At 38.3% G+C, this 19,521-nt stretch overlaps 1 protein-coding gene across 2 annotated transcripts in view; it reads left to right on the top strand.

Annotated features, from left to right (window-relative positions):
* The window catches only part of LRIG3 (leucine rich repeats and immunoglobulin like domains 3), a 40,502-nt gene extending 21,423 nt beyond the window's left edge, over positions 1-19,079 (top strand). The window contains exons 6-19 of one of the 2 annotated variants that reach the window (XM_015628767.2): positions 896-1,039; positions 1,358-1,501; positions 1,925-2,068; positions 3,327-3,407; positions 4,067-4,138; positions 4,462-4,533; positions 5,674-5,837; positions 8,756-9,076; positions 9,592-9,873; positions 10,341-10,793; positions 11,005-11,163; positions 12,236-12,379; positions 12,464-12,739; positions 15,208-19,079. In XM_015628767.2, coding sequence (XP_015484253.1) covers positions 896-1,039; positions 1,358-1,501; positions 1,925-2,068; positions 3,327-3,407; positions 4,067-4,138; positions 4,462-4,533; positions 5,674-5,837; positions 8,756-9,076; positions 9,592-9,873; positions 10,341-10,793; positions 11,005-11,163; positions 12,236-12,379; positions 12,464-12,739; positions 15,208-15,452 — 2,701 coding nt within the window. In that variant the 3' untranslated portion in view covers positions 15,453-19,079. The remainder of the gene's footprint in view (positions 1-895; positions 1,040-1,357; positions 1,502-1,924; positions 2,069-3,326; positions 3,408-4,066; positions 4,139-4,461; positions 4,534-5,673; positions 5,838-8,755; positions 9,077-9,591; positions 9,874-10,340; positions 10,794-11,004; positions 11,164-12,235; positions 12,380-12,463; positions 12,740-15,207) is intronic. The other variant, XM_015628768.3, reaches the window with a different exon arrangement.
* The last annotated feature ends 442 nt before the right edge of the window (positions 19,080-19,521 follow it).

Below are 19,521 nucleotides of genomic sequence, written 5' to 3'. Positions count from 1 at the left end.
GAATATTCTTCAATTTTTATTCATATTTAAACAAAATATGGGAATTAGAGTTCTCCCTCTGTTCTCAGGTCTGTTGTCAGGTAGATTTTGTGTCAGACTGCCATAGAGGAAAGCTGAATTCTTACAGGGCTATGACTCTGAAAAATAACGATGGTACAACTGTGGGGAGACCTTTATTTTGCATGAAGAAATAAGTCTTGGAAGGAGGGATTCTTCCTAGTTTGGTAGACCTAAGACTTCCTTGAAGGGGCAGATAATCACTTGTTCTACTATCTTTTGGTAGTATTGTCTACTCCTGTCACTGCATCTTACCCTCTGGCTAGTTATGCCCTACATCTCCCTCACAGGATACCCATTGCTCCCAATTTCTGACCTGCACAGGGTGAGTGTAGTGGCAGAAGGGTGAGTGCCAAGACCATATGAGAGAGGGAAGGCACTATGTAAAACTGGTTGTGCTTGGCTACAGATACAGAAAAAGATCACCCGGGATGTTCAATTTTGTCTAGTTATCACAACTGAAATTTTAACTTTTTCTTGTCCGTTCATTGATTGCAATTACAAACCAGTCTTAAGAGCTCTACTGCTGGATAAACACAGCTTTCAGTTTTGAATTTGGGAACAGGGCTAACTGTGACATTCTAGGTCTACAGGGATTCTTTAAGTCTGAAAATCAATGAACTGCCAAGTACTTGTCCTCATTATCAGAAAGGCAGAACAGTATTAACATGGTTGAACATGTGTTCATGTTTGATGAAATGTTTGAATTTTATTACTTCTTGTCTTTGTTTCATGTGCAAGAAAAGTGTTTAAATAAAGTTGGTTTCAGAGAGGGAAGAAAGGTTGTTGGCATGTTGATAAAATTAGTGTGCTGTAACTGTAAATTCTATTGATGCAGGGAGCTGAATCGCAACAAAATCAGAAAAATAGATGGGCTCACTTTCCAAGGACTTCCTGCTTTGAAATCATTAAAATTGCAGAGAAATGGGGTTACGAGACTCATGGATGGTGCTTTCTGGGGTTTGACCAACATGGAAGTCTTGTAAGTATCAAACATTTGCTGGTAGGTGCTGCTGAAGGCATATAAACTAGATTTGCACAAAATTAATTAATAGAATTGCATGGTAAAATTCAAAGGCTTTTTTGAATTGAATTGTCTTGTTGTGGTCTGAAAAGCAGCAAGCAGTCAGTAGTGATTGTGTAGAGGAGCACATTCTAAGTGCATGCATACAGTTCAAGATTTTAATAGAGGCTCCAGCTATCTAGCCAGTGTCATGTGGTCAGATGTGGACTGTGGCATAGCATGAATGCTGCTGAGTTTCTGAACCTTACGTCTTTTTCTGTCTGTGGGTGTTTGTAGGCAGCTGGACCATAACAACTTAACAGAGGTAACCAAAGGCTGGCTTTATGGCTTACTGATGCTGCAGCAGCTTCATCTCAGCCAAAATGCCATCAGCAGGATCAGTCCTGATGCCTGGGAATTTTGCCAAAAACTCAGTGAGCTGTGAGTACCTTTATTCTCTAACAGTTTCAAAAGCCGGGTACATGCCAAAACATGGGCTTCTTAGCACTGATCTGTGAATTTTTCATAGCAAAGTTTCCAAGGTGACAGCAACTTTGCTGTATAAGACAGTTACATCTTGTTGAAAGAAGTTGAAGTTAGCTGCGACTGCTCCATTTCACTGTAGCAATTGTACTAAAGCTGTAACACAGTCATTTTCAAATGACAGAAATTAATTCTGCAGTAGTTTGTGAATTGTTCAAAACAATGCAGAATGCTGCGTGGTCAGAAGTGGTGTAGTGGGTTCTATGATAATCATAAGGGGAAAAATTGTGCTTCCCCCCTGAAAGTCCATGTGGGTTGAACTAAGTTAAATAAGCACTGCAGTATGAACATTAAAATTTTTTTTTCCCCTTAAATTTGCAGAGATTTGACATTCAATCAATTAGCAAGGCTAGATGATTCAAGTTTCATTGGTTTAAGCGTGCTGGTTGGACTGTACATCGGAAACAACAAAGTAAATTACATTGCTGATTGTGCCTTCAAGGGACTTTCCAGTCTACAGATTTTGTAAGTTGACAAACTCAATCTGTAAGGTCAAAAACCTTAAGAAAAATGCTGTGTTTATAGGTTATTTCTTTTTTTTTTATGAAATAAAGAAACATTAAGAACATTCTGTTAACTTCCCCTGATCAGTGTATGATTTTCTTACAGTAAGATTGCTTTCCAGAATAGTTGAGAAAGGGAGGAGTTTCTCTTTTGTTAAGGCAGTGCACAATGGTTGGTGGTAAATGTGATACAAACTTCCAGTAGCATTATTGTGGGAGAGGCATATCTCTGAAGGCAGCAAGCAGAGCACTACTACCCACAGTTTCAGGGATCTGGATTGTAGTTGTGTCTTAACTGAATCATTTTCTCTCACAGCAGAAATAAGAAGACAAAACTCATTGTCGTGACTGGACAATTGCTTTAAGTATTATAGCATGTTTTGCAATAGCATTTCTTGAAGGAAGGGAAAGAAGAAAGTAATCTAAATACATTCCTCTTCATTAAAACCTTCCCATTGCATACCACTGACCCATCTGTCAGCCAGATGAGCAAAATGATTGCCTTTCCCTCTAGGCTTTATTTTCAGGGGTTTGCTAACATACTCACACTTAGGGAATCTAGGAAAGATGAAAATTAGAGGAGTGTACACGGTGTTTTTTAAGAATATAGAGAGTTGGAGATCATAAATAGAGGAAGTTAGAGAATTGCGAGGTGTTGAGATATTAAATATTAGGCTTTTTGTCCTAGATTTTTCTTTCTCCTCCACCCTGACCCTGTAGATTGTTTGCTGACACACAATTCTGTACACAAATTTCTAATCTCTTTATGCTACATAGATAATTAAGCAACTGTTTTGGGATGTTAAAATGATTCTCTGGGTGTTAATATTATGGACTTAAAAAAATGTGAAGGTGTTTCAAAGGGATGACAGTTGATCCTTTCCCTTCCTGTGATGCACATTCTCTTAAGATAGTCCTGTATCTGAATACCTTTGGAGGGATATGTGGGTTGGTTTGCTCATGATTCTAAAAATTGTTGAGGTTGTAATCTTTTTAATTATCAGTGGAAAAAATAGTAATAGTCTTCAAAGTCTTTCAGTAAAAATCAAAATGATAATCAGGAAAAGCTTCTCTTAAACCCACAAAAACCAACTGAACAAAAATCCAACCTAACAGAAAGCTATTTTAGAATTTTTTTTAAAGTAATACATGCTGTTGAAGTATGTGCCTTGTTCTTTTTAATAGCTTTTGTGGTTTGATTCCCCTCTCCTCCTTAACAGGGATCTGAAAAACAATGAAATATCATGGACTATTGAAGATATGAATGGTGCTTTCTCTGGCCTAGATAAACTTAGAAAGCTGTAAGTATCGCTACAATATTTGTATCTCATCATGCCTTAAACATATTAGCTCATTATATGTCTTTCAAGGGACAAGCCCAACACCTAAAGATACTAAATTTTTCATAGCAGAGATGATTTTTTTTCTCCCTTATCACCTTTTTCTCTATAACATGTTCCTTTTCAAAAAAAGAAATTCAAGATTTTCCAAGTCAAACTAATCTGAAATATTGTAAGTATTATTATTATTTATGGACATATTAATCAAACAATGAGGTTTTCCCATACAAAGAAATAGTAAATGTATTATATGACAAAGGCATAGTGACAGGCTTAGTCTTCAGTAAGGTAAAGCTGCATCCAGTGGAAGTGGCTCCATTGCATTGAAATTTTTGAATTCAGATTTATGAAATTAAAAGATGTTTGATTATATTTAGAATAATCCATGTCACTTAACTGCACACCTTAAATGTCTTCTAAAATAATGGTAAAATGTAGATACTTTTTCAGGGGGAATAAATTAGTATCTTTTAGATTTGGTACATTTTGCTGCATTGGAGATGGATGAGTAGTGAATACTAGTCACAGTTCAAAAATAAATGCCAAAAATACAATTATTCAGCTCAAAAATCTTTCCATTTAATTGCATTTCTTCTGCATCATGTACTTAATTTTTTCAGGATACTCCAAGGAAACAGAATTAGATCCATTACAAAGAAAGCATTTTCTGGTTTGGATGCACTTGAACACTTGTAAGTAGCAGAAGTTCACATTTAACCCAGAATTGAAAAAAACTAATTTTGATACTGGTATACTGGTATGAAATACACTTACCGTGGCTGCTACTGTGGTCTTCAGATGATTTTTCAGTTTTGGAGTTACACTTCTGGAATTAATGCAGAAATTCTTACATATTAAGCATGCTATGGAACTCCTTATTCGTGTCTCTTTCGTTTTTGAGCTTGAGCATGTTTTGTGTATCACTAAAATAGAAAACTGTTGTTTGAGTCCTAAATCCACTCAGTTTAATAAATTATTATTTTCTTCTAAGCCTATTTTTCTTTTTTTTTCCTAGAGATCTAAGTAACAATGCAATTATGTCAGTTCAAGGAAATGCATTTTCACAAATGAAGAAACTCAAAGAATTGTAAGTTTCTATCAAAAGATAACATCTCTATTAGGTATATCTATCCTGAAAATTTATAAATAAAAGGCCTTGTAAGACATTGCCTGATGCAGTGATAAACCCCTGCTGCAATCTCTCTGAAATAACATGAAAAGCTATGTCAGTGTTTTGGGTTTTTTACTTTTTATGTGATGGGTGTATTTAAGTGAGAGTGTAGGATAGGAGGCATTCATTTTCTGCTACGTTTATTGTCTCTAAAGTCCTTATTTTAAATTGGGTGATTTCTAACAGGTTTTAGATAAGCAAGACTTTGATGTAATGTGCTCTAAGATTAGCAGTGCTATCACTAAGCTAAAGCTTGCTGGACCAGTGAAATGCAGTGCTGTAATTCTTTTGTAAAGACCTGGTTGTCAGTGCTTGTAATTGGGTCCTTCTCTCCTGTTGTAACAGAGACAGATTTTCAGTGAAGTCGTGAAGCGGTCACTGCAAAAAATGTATTTTAGTGTGGATGGGTTTTTGTCCTCTCACCCTTTTGTTCTGTCAATCAGTGCAGAACAACGCTGGCTCACGGTTATACTGAAAGGGGTGACATCAAATTGGCAACCTGTCACTAGTGGGGTGCAGCAGGGCTCCATCCTCAGCCCTGTGCTCTTGATAAATGACTTGGACACAGCACTGGAAGGGATACTGAGCAAGTTCACAGATGGTGCAAAACTGGGAGAGCTGTGGACTCCCCCTAAGGCAGGGAGGCCCTGCAGAGTGACCTCAACAAACAAGAGGGCTGTATGAAGTTGAGCAAGATAAAAGTGCTGGATTCTGCACCTGGGGTAGGGCAGCCCTGGGTGTATGGACAGACTGGGGAATGAGATGCTGGAAAGCACAGCCGTGGGAAGGGACCTGGTGTCCTGGTCAAGGGAAAGCTGAGTTTGACTCAGCAGTGCCCTGGCAGCCAGGAGGGCCAGGCATGTCCTGGGGGGCATCGGGCACAGCATGGCCAGCCAGGCAAGGGAGGGGATTTGAGCTGAACAAAATTGCTGTCTTTCTCTTGCAATATATGTTTAAGCTAAAACCTTAGTTTTGTTACAAAAGTGTGCTCATACAGATCTGTATTACAAACTGAAAAAACAACAAACAGCCTTCGATTTTAATTGCTTTTCTTAGGCACTTCAACACATCAAGTCTTTTGTGTGACTGCCAGTTAAAATGGCTACCACAGTGGATGTCAGAGAACAACTTCCAGAGCTTTGTAAATGCCAGTTGTGCCCATCCTCAGCTGCTAAAAGGGAGAAGTATTTTTGCTGTCAGCCTGGATGAGTTTGTCTGTGGTGAGTGTAGGCTCTATTTCTCATTCCATAAAACAAATTTTGCTGTGTGCTTGGGATTTTTTGTGGTTTCTTGATACATTGTGATTTCTGTAACAAAATGGAGAAGATGTGATACTAACATTATCTTCTGTTCCCAAACTGTGATGTAGATTTTCAAAGCCTGTGGCTTCATACAAGACAAGGAGTGATGGTATTCTGACTTACATTTCAAGTACAGCTTGCTTACATAGAACATAGAGCATGCAAGTGAAAGCTCAGTAGTTTGTGAGGGTAGATTTATGTGCCTCTAGATGTAAAAGATACTGTTTAGATAACTGCCGTTTTTAAATGAGGCACATTTTGGCAAAATTAAGATGTAGTTTTTTGGTTTGGTTATTTGTAAATTTTTTTCATACTCCATTAGTCTTGAGGTTATTCCAGAGCTGATAAAATTTGAAGGTAAAAAAGCCATACTAGCCTCAGCTCTTGACATTTTTTATGTGTGCTTGTTGTCTGCTTTAAAAATTATTTGGAGTATGTAAATTACTGTCTTTATATAAACTGTGTTTAAAAATTACCCGATTGGCACAGTTACGATACCAGTATTTTTTATTTCAGTTTGCCAGATAGTAAGTGCTAGTAAAATATTTTTACTTTAGGGCCTGAGAATTTGAGGTGACAGTATCTGCCTTAAAAATGAAATTGTCCTATGTGTGTTTAGTAGCATTCATGAGCACCTCTGTTATGTTCTCTATTTAAAGCAAAGTGAAGCTAAGCATTCGGAGTAAGAACATGTTTGATTACTCTGATATGTAAAGTGGGACTTGGAAAATATCAGGAAATTTAAAAGCTAACTACATTTAATGGTTTTTTTGTTGAATACATCTTATTTTCTTACTAAAGAAAATTCAAACTTTATATTCTTTGGCACCAAAAAGACCTTCTCAATAACTTCCTCTCATAGCAAATGTAACTGGTTAATTTTTGCTGTTGCTATTCATATCCTTTTTTAGTGGGAAAGCAGGTTCAGAATATAAAATACTGTACCAAAATGTTGTTTTTCCCTTCCTGTTAGCAGTCAAATATTTAATAAAATAAATAAGGAGCAGATTCTACCTAATGCTGAGAAGGAGAGGTTGACATAATGCAGGGAATTACAGACTACTACTCAGGGTCAAAGGAGTATATAAGAAGTAGACATCCTAATTTATGCTGAAGGTATTTTGTCAAAAAATTGAACTGGGGATTGAAATATACATCTTCCATTTGCTGTATTGTGGGAATTGTGATTTTTCTTTTGACTGCTGAATGCTGTTTTTAAGTAATTAATTTTAAACCATTTAAGACTTACTAGCAAAAAGAAATGTACTGAGTCACTTGTTGAGCTTGATACTTAATGCAATTGCCATGCAGAAATAACTAAAATGTCCCAATGCAATCATTGGATGTTTCAGTTATATTTTTAAAGTGTGTTATCACTAGACATTTGGGTGTACACACCTTGCCTTGAAGGTTAGCAATAGCTGCTTTTGCTTATATAGAATTTTTAAGTGTCTGAAATTCAAACTTCTGTCTGAAATTAAAAGGTGTGTGTATATATGTGGATGTTTTTGTGATATAGTCATTCAAATATGCACTTGTATTATTCTGTTCTGACAAAAAATAGTGCTGGTCTTATGCTAGTGTGTTCTGTATTCTGTACTGTATGCTTATTTGAGTGACCTTTTTATCACTCCGTCCTGTCAGATAATTAAGATTGAAGTATGTTCTCCCATCCTTTCACAAGGCTAATTTAAGTACTTAGAATGTTTTACTTGGTTATTCCTGTGCAAAGTCAGTGAATGTTTTAACTCAATTTGCAAATGGTAAGACATGGGTATGAAGCATGAAGAGCAAATGGCCTGGGAGGTTCTTAAAGCCCATGCTTATAGTCCCAGATCCATGTTCCCCTGTCACTGGAGCACAGCTTCATACCTGCAGGAGTTTTGCTGACAGTTCAAGGTTAGGCTATCTGCACATCTCATTTTCTTTTGTAACAGAGTGGAGGTTCTTCAAGGAAATAACACTTTCACCCCATAGTTGTTCCCAGTCATTTGAGATGTAATAAGACAAAGGGGCTAGGAAAAACAGCAGGGTCTGCAGGAAGGAATTTTTGGGGCACAGGGCTTTCCCTGCAGTTGCTGTGAAGTTTATGCAAAGATTGTGGACACATCTTGAAAGCTGGGTATGTACTAAGGCTTTTGCTTTTGGGAGACCACACATATACTTGCCCTCTCCTTTTGCGTATGCAGTGTACACACAATTGAATAAATAATTGAGAAGACAGTTAATTCAGTAAACTCACAACGTGGCACTTTGAAGATAACTTTCCTATAGTAAAGGGACCACCAGGAATTCTTGAAATTACTGTGTTCTTCCCTGCTTAAGGGACCTTCCATCCCCTTTGGCCCAAACAGACACAGATCACTGGAACACTGACTTTTGTACTTGATTTTTTTTGTGGGTTTGTGTAAAACCCTCAACTGTAACTTGCAGTTTCTGATAGCAGAAGAACTATGCTTTCAATAAAGAAAAACTCAGAGCAGCCTGAGGTGTTGTAAAGATGAGAAGTAGGCTTCATGATTGATGTTCAGAATAGTTCCTATGGATGTCAGGGGGTAGTTCTTCCATCTTCAGTGCTTCTATAGAAGAAACTGTGCACACAGTCTGCTTTTAAATGTGCTTTCTCTTCAATAAGAGATGGCTTGGCACAATAAACTCATAAATACAGCATCTTTAAATGCCCTACGGCTAACAAAATTTAAAACAAAAGGTATTGTGGATACATTTAATAAATACTTATCTGACTCTTCTCTCAAACCTATAAAACAAGGCTTACTAACTCTCTGGAAAGAGTCCTCAGGCACTGCATATATTTTTTTTTTCTTTTCCTCATGCAGATGATTTTCCTAAACCACAGATCACTGTCCAGCCAGAAACCCAGTCAGCAATTAAAGGCTCCAATTTGAGTTTTGTGTGTTCAGCAGCCAGCAGCAGTGATTCCCCAATGACTTTTGCATGGAAGAAAGACAACGAATTGCTGCAAGATGCTGAAATGGAGAATTACGCACACCTCCGGGCCCAGGGTGGAGAAGTGATGGAGTACACCACCATCCTTCGACTGCGCAATGTTGAATTCAGTAATGAAGGGAAATACCAGTGTGTTATTTCAAATCATTTTGGTTCATCCTACTCTGTCAAAGCCAAACTTACAGTAAACAGTAAGTATGTTATGTTTTGCTTGTGGACTTAGAATAATTTTAATCAAGATAGGTAATCATAGATTTTCCATTCTCATCGTCTGCATCTTTTAGAAGATCCATACTATGAGATTATTTCTTAAAAATTTATCTGTTTCCAGGGACACCATTCAATTTTACTTCTGGTCCCAGTGTGCTGAAGCACAGTATAGGAAAAGCCAGATAACATACCCAATTCATATTTTATATCTGGCAAAATCAATGTTACAAGATGGAAAAATGTTAACTTTTTCTCACAGGAAGTAAGTACATGCTCTGTTTCAAGATGCTATGGAAAGGTCATCTAGGAGGCTGTTAGCAGAAATGAGATTTTGATCTAGGTGGTTTCACATACTTCACAGTTCCTTCCCTTTCTGCTGGCTACTGATGAGTTTAGGTTGTATTATTTCTCTACTGTTTTTAGGCCCATAAACAGTGTTCAAAAAAGGAAAAGTATGTTTCATGTATTGATTTTGGTATCACCAACTTTTCTTTAGTGCTGCCTTCATTTACAAAAATCCCCATGGACTTAACCATTCGAGCTGGGGCAATGGCGCGTTTGGAATGTGCTGCAGTTGGGCATCCTATCCCACAGATTGCTTGGCAGAAAGATGGTGGAACAGATTTTCCTGCAGCACGCAAGAGGCGCATGCATGTCATGCCTGAAGATGATGTGTTCTTTATTGTTGATGTAAAGATTGAGGACACAGGTGTTTACAGCTGTACAGCTCAAAACACTGCTGGAAGTATTTCAGCTAATGCAACATTAACAGTACTAGGTAAGATATTGGCAAACCTTAACAGCACAATCAATATGATTCAAAATAATAAAAGTTAGTCAAGTTTGCTGGTGTATACACATCTGGTACGCGTGTGATGGAGGAAAGAAGGGGCTTCTGTTTTAATTTAGAGACAGTAGATTTGTTTAACTTCTGATTTCTTGACATTTTGTTAACCACTTTTATTGGAGTTCTCTGCAATCGTAAGCACGCATGATTTGGCATTTTTACCTCGTAATCAAGCATGTAAATCAGATCAATTGACAGGTAAATTGTAGGTTTTAAGTACAAATTTTTGAGTTTCTTCGTAGAATGAGAGTAAGCTTTATTAGGCCCTACTGATGCCATTTATTTTAGTTTTTCCTCTTGATCTATGAAGAAGAGGGACGTTATTACTCTTGCAAGATCATTTAGAATATTAGAATAATAAGACTTATAAGAACATAAGTCTTGTGCTTTCTTTCCAGAAACACCATCATTTTTGCGGCCTTTGCTGGACCGAACTGTAACAAAAGGTGAAACTGCGGTCTTGCAGTGCATTGCTGGTGGTAGCCCTCCACCCCGACTGAACTGGACTAAGGATGACAGCCCTCTCGTGGTAACAGAAAGACATTTCTTTGCTGCAGGCAATCAGTTACTAATTATTGTGGATACAGATGTAGAAGATGCTGGGAAATACACTTGTGAAATGTCTAATACACTTGGAACAGAACGAGGCAACATCCGTCTTAATGTAATTCCTACTCCCACCTGTGACTCTCCTCAAAACATTGCCCCATCACTTGATGATGATGGATGGGCCACAGTTGGCATTGTGATCATAGCTGTGGTTTGCTGTGTGGTGGGCACTTCCTTGGTGTGGGTGGTCATCATCTACCACACCAGAAGGAGAAATGAAGATTGCAGCATCACAAATACAGGTGTGTAAACTGAAGGTTTACCTTGGAAAGGAAGAAAAAAATGTTTGTGGTTGCTTTGCAGTGACTTCATTGTAGGAACATTAGTGTGTTTCGACTTGGAGGCAAAAAGATGAATTATATGTTACTTTCAGTGCTTTTCTGACAAGTTTAAAAATGTTTCTACAAACTGAAGTATGCTAATGGCTTTTGTATGTGTTTTCCTTCCCCACAGATGAAACAAATTTACCTGCTGACATTCCAAGTTACCTGTCATCCCAGGGGACACTGGCTGAAAGGCAGGATGGATATGGCTCATCTGAAAATGGCAGTCACCATCAGTTTCTCTCATCTTCTGTAGGAGGGTATTTTCTGCAGCAGAGGGACAGTAATGGTAGGTAGAAAATGCTAAGCTGTGATTTTTCATGTGGCTTGAGGAGCTGCAGTTTGGCTATTGTCTTTCTAACTAATAGAAGTAACACTACAGAAGCATGTTTACAGAAATTTGATAGAGGATGTGAATTTTATTGCTTGGTATTTTTTTCAACATGATAATAACCGGAACTTGGTTCTGTTCATCCAAATGATGTTACGGTGTTTATTAAATCAGGAAGTTTTTCTCTAGTCTCAAGGGTAAATTTACACTGATATGCCAAAAAAACAAGAGTGTCCAAAAGAAATTACCATGGCATGTCTTCCTCTATTGCAGCTTGATAAGTGTGTTTTTAGTGGAATGTAGGCATGTGTGGTAATACCAGTGGAACTTAAGTATAGCTGTTTAAACTTGCTGATTAAAAAAATCATTATATTCAGGATCAGTAAAGGATTTAAGGTGACTGCAAGTTAAAACCTGCAGTACTTGACATTTATATGTGTGGCCCCTAAGAATCCTGTATATATCTGCACTAGAGAGGGAAAGGGTTTAGGGTTGAGATACAGTCAGGAGCTGGGACAGGTGGGAATGATACTGAGATAGGTTTGCAGTTCTGGGTAGTGAGAGGAACAGCCTCTTTGTGGATCAGGAACCAGAGGCTGTGTCCAAAGCTTTCAGGAACCATTGAACTGAAAATCTTTATAGGTGTTTAGGCAGTCAGTGACTCCTTCAGATTCTTCCAAACAGGATTTAACATTGATACTCTGCTTTGAAGGTAGCTGTCAGACAGATCATGAATTTGTCTTCTGTGCTTTGGAAGAAGGAAGTCCCTCATTCTGATCCCTGTGACTGGTTTTGTTTTGTTTTGTTATTCAGGGATTGTACAGTGAAGTGACACATCTCTGTCAAGCTAATTAATTGAACAGTTGATGGAATTAGAATTCTCATCCAAAAATTAGGTTAAACTTAAGCAAACTCTGAACTACACTACAAAATGTAGTTGAACACGTGGGGTTCTTAAAATCTACCCAAGAAACTCTAAGCTGAAGATGCAGAAAAGACTGTGTGCTGACACATCAATTTTATTTTTAAGGCATTTGCCATCTAGATAACAGCAGTGAAACAGACTTGGAGGGTGTTGCAGATCCATTCCTATGTCACTATCTGGGGACTTCAGGGACTTCATATTTAAAAGGCAACACTTACAGTTCTGATGCATTTGAAGCATACAATACAAGTAAGTTGGTGGGGGGAAGGTTTAGGCCTAACTCAATCATTGCTATGATGAATCAGTATAAAATCAATTTTTCCTTTCCTTTAGGTTGCAGCCCTGAGCAGAGATCAGCAGGCTTGGGCCCTTATGAGTCTGGATATTTAAAGAAAAAGGAGTACTATCAATACTCACCTGCACAGGAAGATCCCTTTGACCAGTGTGTTGGCTTTATTGGGACACCGGCTACAAGTAGCAGATTGATGAACTCTATTTATACTCAAAATGAAGGAACTGGACTGAAAAGCAAAAGTCTCAACTTAGACACATTTGATTTAAACAGAAGTTTGGAGCCCTCATCTATTACAAGTAACAGCACTTTCATGGGTATGTTCTAGCTGTTGTTTTTTATTCAAGCTGCCATTGTCTTTGCTGTCTTGCTTCCTAAAATACTAAGCAAAACTGATTTCTCAGCTTTTTCTTTCCCAAATGTTTGACACTGAGGAACAGAAAAGTGAATATAACTGTGTAATGAGGATATTTAGATGACCACATCTTAATAGCTCACACTTACATAAAAATCTCATCGGTGATGCAATTCTTATCTTCTGTCTTAATAGAGCTGGCAGATTTCTGTAAATGTTAGCATACATAACTTAAATATACCTTAACAAACTTCAGGCATAAGTTTTGCCTGACAGGCAAAAGGTGTGTAAGGAGGGCTCAGGGCAGGTGGGGAGACTTGAACTCGTATGTGTATATATTGTATAACACAGTCAGCCAGAACTATTTACCCTTCAAAGAAGGCACTATGTAAAAATGCCCTCTCTATCCCTCATTTGTAATTTTCTCATAATGTGCATGACAAAAAAAATCCCGAAGTTTAGTTTAGGGTTTACAATTTTGATCCAGATTGTAGGGAGAGGTGGGGAAAGGAGAAAAGCATTGCTTTATCCTCGAAGCTCATTAAATTTTGGATGTTGGTTTGGTTGCTTGGTTTAAAATGCATATAAAACCACATACTGCTTTCATCCTTGTGATATCTTAGCGCCAAACACAGCCCTGGTACCATAGATTGTCTCCCAGCTGGTGTGTCAGTACTGGCTGATCGAGATCTGGGTCTGCTGGCTCTGAAGGGGACCTAGGGGAATGTGCATCACTGGGCTCTTTGTTCTCAGGGGGTGGGGAGGGAGGCACAAGCTCTGAAGTTTTCCCTCTTCAAAAGCCAGATGTTTGAACTGTAAAATGTTGCAGATGCCAGGACATCTGGCAGAGACCCTGGGACTGCACACGGCCAGCTTCCTGGCTGGCTGCCACTATTACTGTGGTGGGACTGTGCAGACAGGGCTTTATCATGTCTCCTGCAGAAAGCAGTCCAACTGTATGTTCATATATCCAGGAGTTAATGTCACCTCAAGGGCACATAGTCTTCTTGCCCTAAGAAGCTATGCAGAGTTACTACTTTGATCAGTTCTCTGAACATACTACCCCACTTACGTTGCATTGTCAATGCCTTAGATGCTTCATAACCATTAGTACTCTTCCCTCAAAGAGCCTATTGCTAGATCTTGGAGATGGTGGCTGTGGAAGAAGTTGTGTAGATTTCTTGTCTTCAGTTGTGAATTCACTTCTTCAAGATGGCCATCAAATTCAAACCCCCTTTTGCTTGTGCAGTCACAGTGAAGAAGACAGCTGGCATTACGATCATGGTTGATGCACAAGCCAGAAGGTTTTTAGCTTGGATTTTTTGTTTATAAGACAGTTCGTAGCTTTGGTGCTGTGAGGAGCATTGTTTCGTACTGCATTAGGTCAAAACTGCTCTACAATTCATTGATGGAAGTAGGGATTTTGTCCAGTGCCTTTTTTAATAACTTCTCAGATTACAGTTTTACTTGAAACCCTTGCTTCTAACAACTAAACAAAAGCAGAAGTGTTGCATTTTGTTTGGGCTCAAAATTTATTAAAAAATGTGTCAAATTATTAATAAAAACTTCATCAAAGTCAGCCTGTGGCACACTGTCCTCTGAAAGTAAGTCCTTACAGACACTATGGCTTATGATGGCTTTATCTTTGTTCAGTGAAAAAAGGAGGTCATTCTTGTAGAGGTGTTGATACTAACAGCTTCCCGGTGGTGAAGAGTGACACACACTGATTGTTTTCTGACTGGTAAATCCAGATAATTATTAATAACAATTGAACTGAAATGTGTAATTCTCTTTGGATTGCTATTGTTCTCTTTGCCCACAACTGGCTGGATGATCAGTGAATGGAGCATGTCACTATCTCCATCTTTATTATTAATGGGAGGTGCTAGCCAGAAGAAGATTGTGTTAGGATTCAGATTGCACTGTGGGACAGTGTTGTATAACCTGATCGAGGTTCATGGGGTTACTTTTTTTTGAAAAATTCCTATTTTATTTTTTCTGAACTGCATGACAGATTGCACAAGGCATTCATTTATTGAAGAACAAAACAGGGAGTGACTTGTGCATTAGGAGCCTTGTGATGTGTTTGCAGTTTCGTCTGTGTTCCCACCTCCCCCCTCACCACCCTCCCCAAAGAAAAATGAGTATGGAAGTAGTCATGAAGACAAAAGAAGTGAAGTTGTGGGTGGCTATACAACTACTTGGAAGTGTTTTTAATGTCTCTGGGGACAGAATCTTGCCTTATGCGTGTGAGCACATGGATAATGTATTTTAAATGGTAAAACAACATTTAAGTAAAATCTCACTTTGGTGAACTTTTTCTTTTGTCAATCCTTGGCTTGCATTCCAATGTCACTTATGTACACTAGGGTGGGACACAAAGCTTTTTAGCATCAGTGTTTCTGTGCTCACTCTTTCACTGTCTTTCAGGAACATTTGGAAAGCCTTTATGGAGGCCTCAGCTGGACTCTCTTTCAAGCTGTAGACAGCAAGCAAATTGCCAGCCAAAAACCTCTCATAATAATCATCATGTCTCACTGGACTGCGATGCAGAGGTGGATGAAGAGGGAAGGAAAAGGACAGTTTCTAGGGGAGAAAATAGCTTTTATACTTGCAAACAGTCCTTTGAAAACTTTAGGACTTCTACTTTCCAATCCTGTGATTCAGATACGTAGCTCCTTTTGGACTTCCTGATTTCTGGAACCAAAGAAATAATTTGACATACTACTACCTCAGTATGGAACTTTATTTAAAAAGGGAATAAGGAGAAGAAGGGAAGAAAGAAACCACATGATGCTCTGAAATCAGAAGAAAAAAAATATTTTTTTTTCCAATAAAGCATAATTTCCAAGATGCTCTACATTGGTTCTACAGGGAAAAAATCCTTATAAAAATACTATATTTGTAATTATTTTATAGCTTTTTTTTAAAAAAATGCAAATAATATGTTTTGTAAATTAATGATGTAAATAATACAGTGTATGTATTTCTATGTCAGACTTCATTTTCTTGAAATGATTAGTAAGCATTCTATATTTGTATTTTTTTTTAATTTTGTACCTTTTTACAAATGGAAACCCCATGCTGTTTGCAGGTACCATGCATCTTATTTGCACATTACTTTAATAAAATATGCTGCCATGTGGTCTCTGACCCACATTAGTGTATGAAGAATGAAAAGTGTGAATTATGTTTTTGGACAGTGTTGCAAATGTAGGTGCTTTCTGATGCACGTTTGCACCTTTATTTGACTTAAACTTATACCTTTAGATTTACTATGTAAAATGTCTTCATCTTCAAAGAGAGGGTGTGGTCCTGCCATGGTTATTGGTAAGGTTGGTTGCAGCTGTTTGAACTAAAGCAAGGCTGTAAATCCTCCAGTTTGTGAATTCCCCCTGTCAGATGTGCACACACACGCTCTCAGTTTTCATGCCTGTGAGACTGTAGAACCAGCAGTTTGCCTGTGCCTTTGTTGGTGTGCCTGCATCTGGTGGAGGGATGTACACAGTAGATGCACAAATTCATATCAAGCTATTTAGTAAAAGAAGAAAAATGGCACTGGGTATCTGCCTGGTAACCTAGCTCTTCTCTGAGTGGCTGCATCAAGTGTTTGCCAAATACGCAGTCCATGTCTGAGTCTTTGCTTTCCCATACCCTTTATCCCTCTTTTCTTGCTTCTGCAGCCACTCCCTGCTCAACATGAGGAGGTAATCCAAGAATAAGATAATGGTTTTTTTTGTTTAATTCATGCTTCTGTTCCTTACTTGGCTGCCCTTCTCTGGTTATAGATGAGATCTGTGCTTTATTTAATTGCTCAGTCACGTTGAGCAATTGTAGACTCTGGCTGGATTATATTTGTAGTAAAGAAGCCAGTGTCTAACTATACAAAGTCAGAGATAAACAGTAGTTAAAACTGAGTGGACACAGTCCACTTTTTCTGTTTCCAGGTACAGATGCCTATTTTAAAAAGCTGTGAATCCTGTTGTCATCACTGTTCTAAAACAGTGAGACTTCAAAATGGTTAATTCTACAGGACACTGGCTTTTTAAATCTGCCTGCTTTGAAGGTGCAAACTTACATGGTTGCCAAATAGCTTCTTTCAAACTAAATTAAAAGCAGCTGTTAGAATAGGCCATCACAGGCATCAGGGCAAAAGCGAGAGCAAAGATTTTGTTGCCTGGTGTAGCTGAACTAAGGGCTTTTAGTTGTCTGCAGCCAGAAACCTGGTACCCAGATTGCAATGCAATTTCCCTTTAATTTAGGCACCAGTATTAGAGGCAGGAAGTTAATCCATCCTTAGTCACTGGTGGTCTAAGCTTACAGAATGGGTTTTGCGTGCTTTAGTTGATCATATTGCCAGATTTTTTGACTTATTTTTAATTTGTCTTCATTGCTGCCAGATGTGCTGATGTGGTGACAGACATTGGTATGGGTGTTTGATTATAATTAAGTGCATTTGAAAGGGATTAATTTTTCCTCAGTTAAGCACAAACCTGTAGGTCAATAAGGCAAGAAATCTAAAATTTGGTTCACTCAATAATCTCTCCTTTTTTTCCCCCAAACCTCCCTCCCTAACGACCCTGTTTTTTAGGGAGAGGAGAGCTGGAGCCTGTGATAGCTCCTGTTTATAGCCAGACATTGCTTTTTTGACATATTAAAAAATACCTAAGTTAAAAACAGTAACTCCAGATTTAGTGTGTATCCTTAAGAACTCCATGTTAAAGGTTCATCACGAAAAACAAGCTTTAAATTCTGTAGTGGGTGAAGGTTGAGAACAGTGGCAATGTCATTCTTTTTTCATCTCCCTTGCAAAGACACTAATCTTCCAAGGGCTTGAATGTCTGTACCTAAATAAATCAGGGTCAATGACTGAATTTTAAATGCTTTTCACCAAGTTGCATTTAGTAATCTAGACGTAGGAATGACTTAAAATGTTACTTGATGCCTGAAATTCCCAGAAATGAAAATAAAAGCTCCTACATCCTCTTTTCTGATAGCTTGAGTTTTTGTGATTTATAAGTGGATTGTGCTTTAATACAGTGGCAATCTATAGAGTGCAAGATAGTTTCAATATCTTAGTAGTTCTTTTTAAACCAGTGATGTAACCAAACACCTGTTTTAACAGCTTGGAAGTTTGCTTGTCTTTTTTTTTGACCCCCCTCTTTAAGATGCAAATGTTAGTGAGTAGTTGGGTATTTACCCAGCTGAAAGCTAAACTGTAAGTTGATGTGATGGGGAAAGAAATTGCAGCCAGCCCTGAGTAAAGCTTACACTGCATCTCAAGAATTAGAATGAGAAACATGTCTTGTGTTGCTCAGTGACAAAACAGACATTTTGCAGTTTTATGACCAGCAGCAGCTGGAATCTTGCCATAGGCTCACTTAAAACTTGTAGAATTTTCTTTAAGGGCAGTATCCACTTAATGCTTTACACAACAAAATGTTTTGCCTTGTTGAACTCACAAGTGATTGCTGAGGTACAGTTTCTGTAAGCCCTAAATAGTTTTAGATAAATGGAGTTACTCATTTACCACAATCTCTCTGGAGTGAGCATCTCCTAAATGTGTAACCGAAATGATGTGTATGAGATGACACTAGGGATACCTGTGTACTGAAGGGCATTACAATTTCAAACACGACTTTATGGAGTTCTACTGTATTTCAGCAGCAAATGCTTTAATTTAGAATTCTTAACTGTAAGGGGATCTTGATAAATGGCAAAGAGTTAGGTGCAAAGCTTTCTCCAACTGAGGGCTCATTAGTGTCACCAAACATTTCTTATTTCAATCTCTGGGATCTCTTGAACACTTAAGCCTTATTCCTTGAGCTGCTTCAAATAAGCTTAAAACTAAGACTTAGCTTTGCACTGCAAACATTTGTGTTCTGCCACCCTTACAAGCCAGGACTATAATTGGGGATTGTGTTTCTTCTTGAATATAAACATAAGCAGAAATTCTATTAGCTACTTGCAAGTTTTCTTGTTACAGATACGACACATCTCGGAGTTAAACTTTCTCAGTGAAATCGTTTTTGTTCACGTTGTGTATTGCTTTGTCGTGGAGAATGTGTCTTGACTAGTTGGATGTTAGTTTACGACTCTTGTGAAATTACTTAAGAAAATAAGGAGAGAGGAGAACCTCAGCCTGTTTAGTGAAGGGGAAAAAAAAAGCAATGTATAACAAGATGCAGTTTGTGTACATGCCATTTTATTTGCATTAAAAACTTTACCGATACCTTCCTTTTTTGTATTTCAGCGGAGTGTTGCAGGAGGGAATAAAAACGTCTTAGCTCACTAATGTGTGGCAAAAAGTGCTTCTCCTTGTTGTGTTTAAGTATTAAGGGGTCAGTTGTTCCCTGAAATAAATATGTGCACACCTGACCTCTTACCAGAAGGCACGGATGGCCTCTCCTGTTTGCTGTGCTGCTCTTTTTCTCATAGCTCAGTACTGCTCCCGTGTCCTCGGGGCCCTCTCTGGTAACGTGCGCTCCTCAGTTCCCAGTTTCTCTGCTTGCACTGTCTCTGTGGTGACAGCCTGGGATGAATGCACTCAGTTCACAGAGCACAGTGCAATTGCAAGCAGTACATCAGCAGTGGTTGCGTGCTGGAAGAGAGGGAACGTGTTTGGGGGCAACAGGCTGCCCATAGCTTTAGGAGGAACTTGGTATGACTATGCAGAAAATGCATAATTCAGAAGACAGGGATACAATATTTATATTATAATGTTATGAGCACAATAAAGAGCAT

This window comes from Parus major, chromosome 1A (genome assembly GCF_001522545.3).
Source record: "Parus major isolate Abel chromosome 1A, Parus_major1.1, whole genome shotgun sequence".
Taxonomy (NCBI): Eukaryota; Metazoa; Chordata; class Aves; order Passeriformes; family Paridae; genus Parus; species Parus major.
This window is presented reverse-complemented; position numbering and strand designations above follow the sequence as displayed.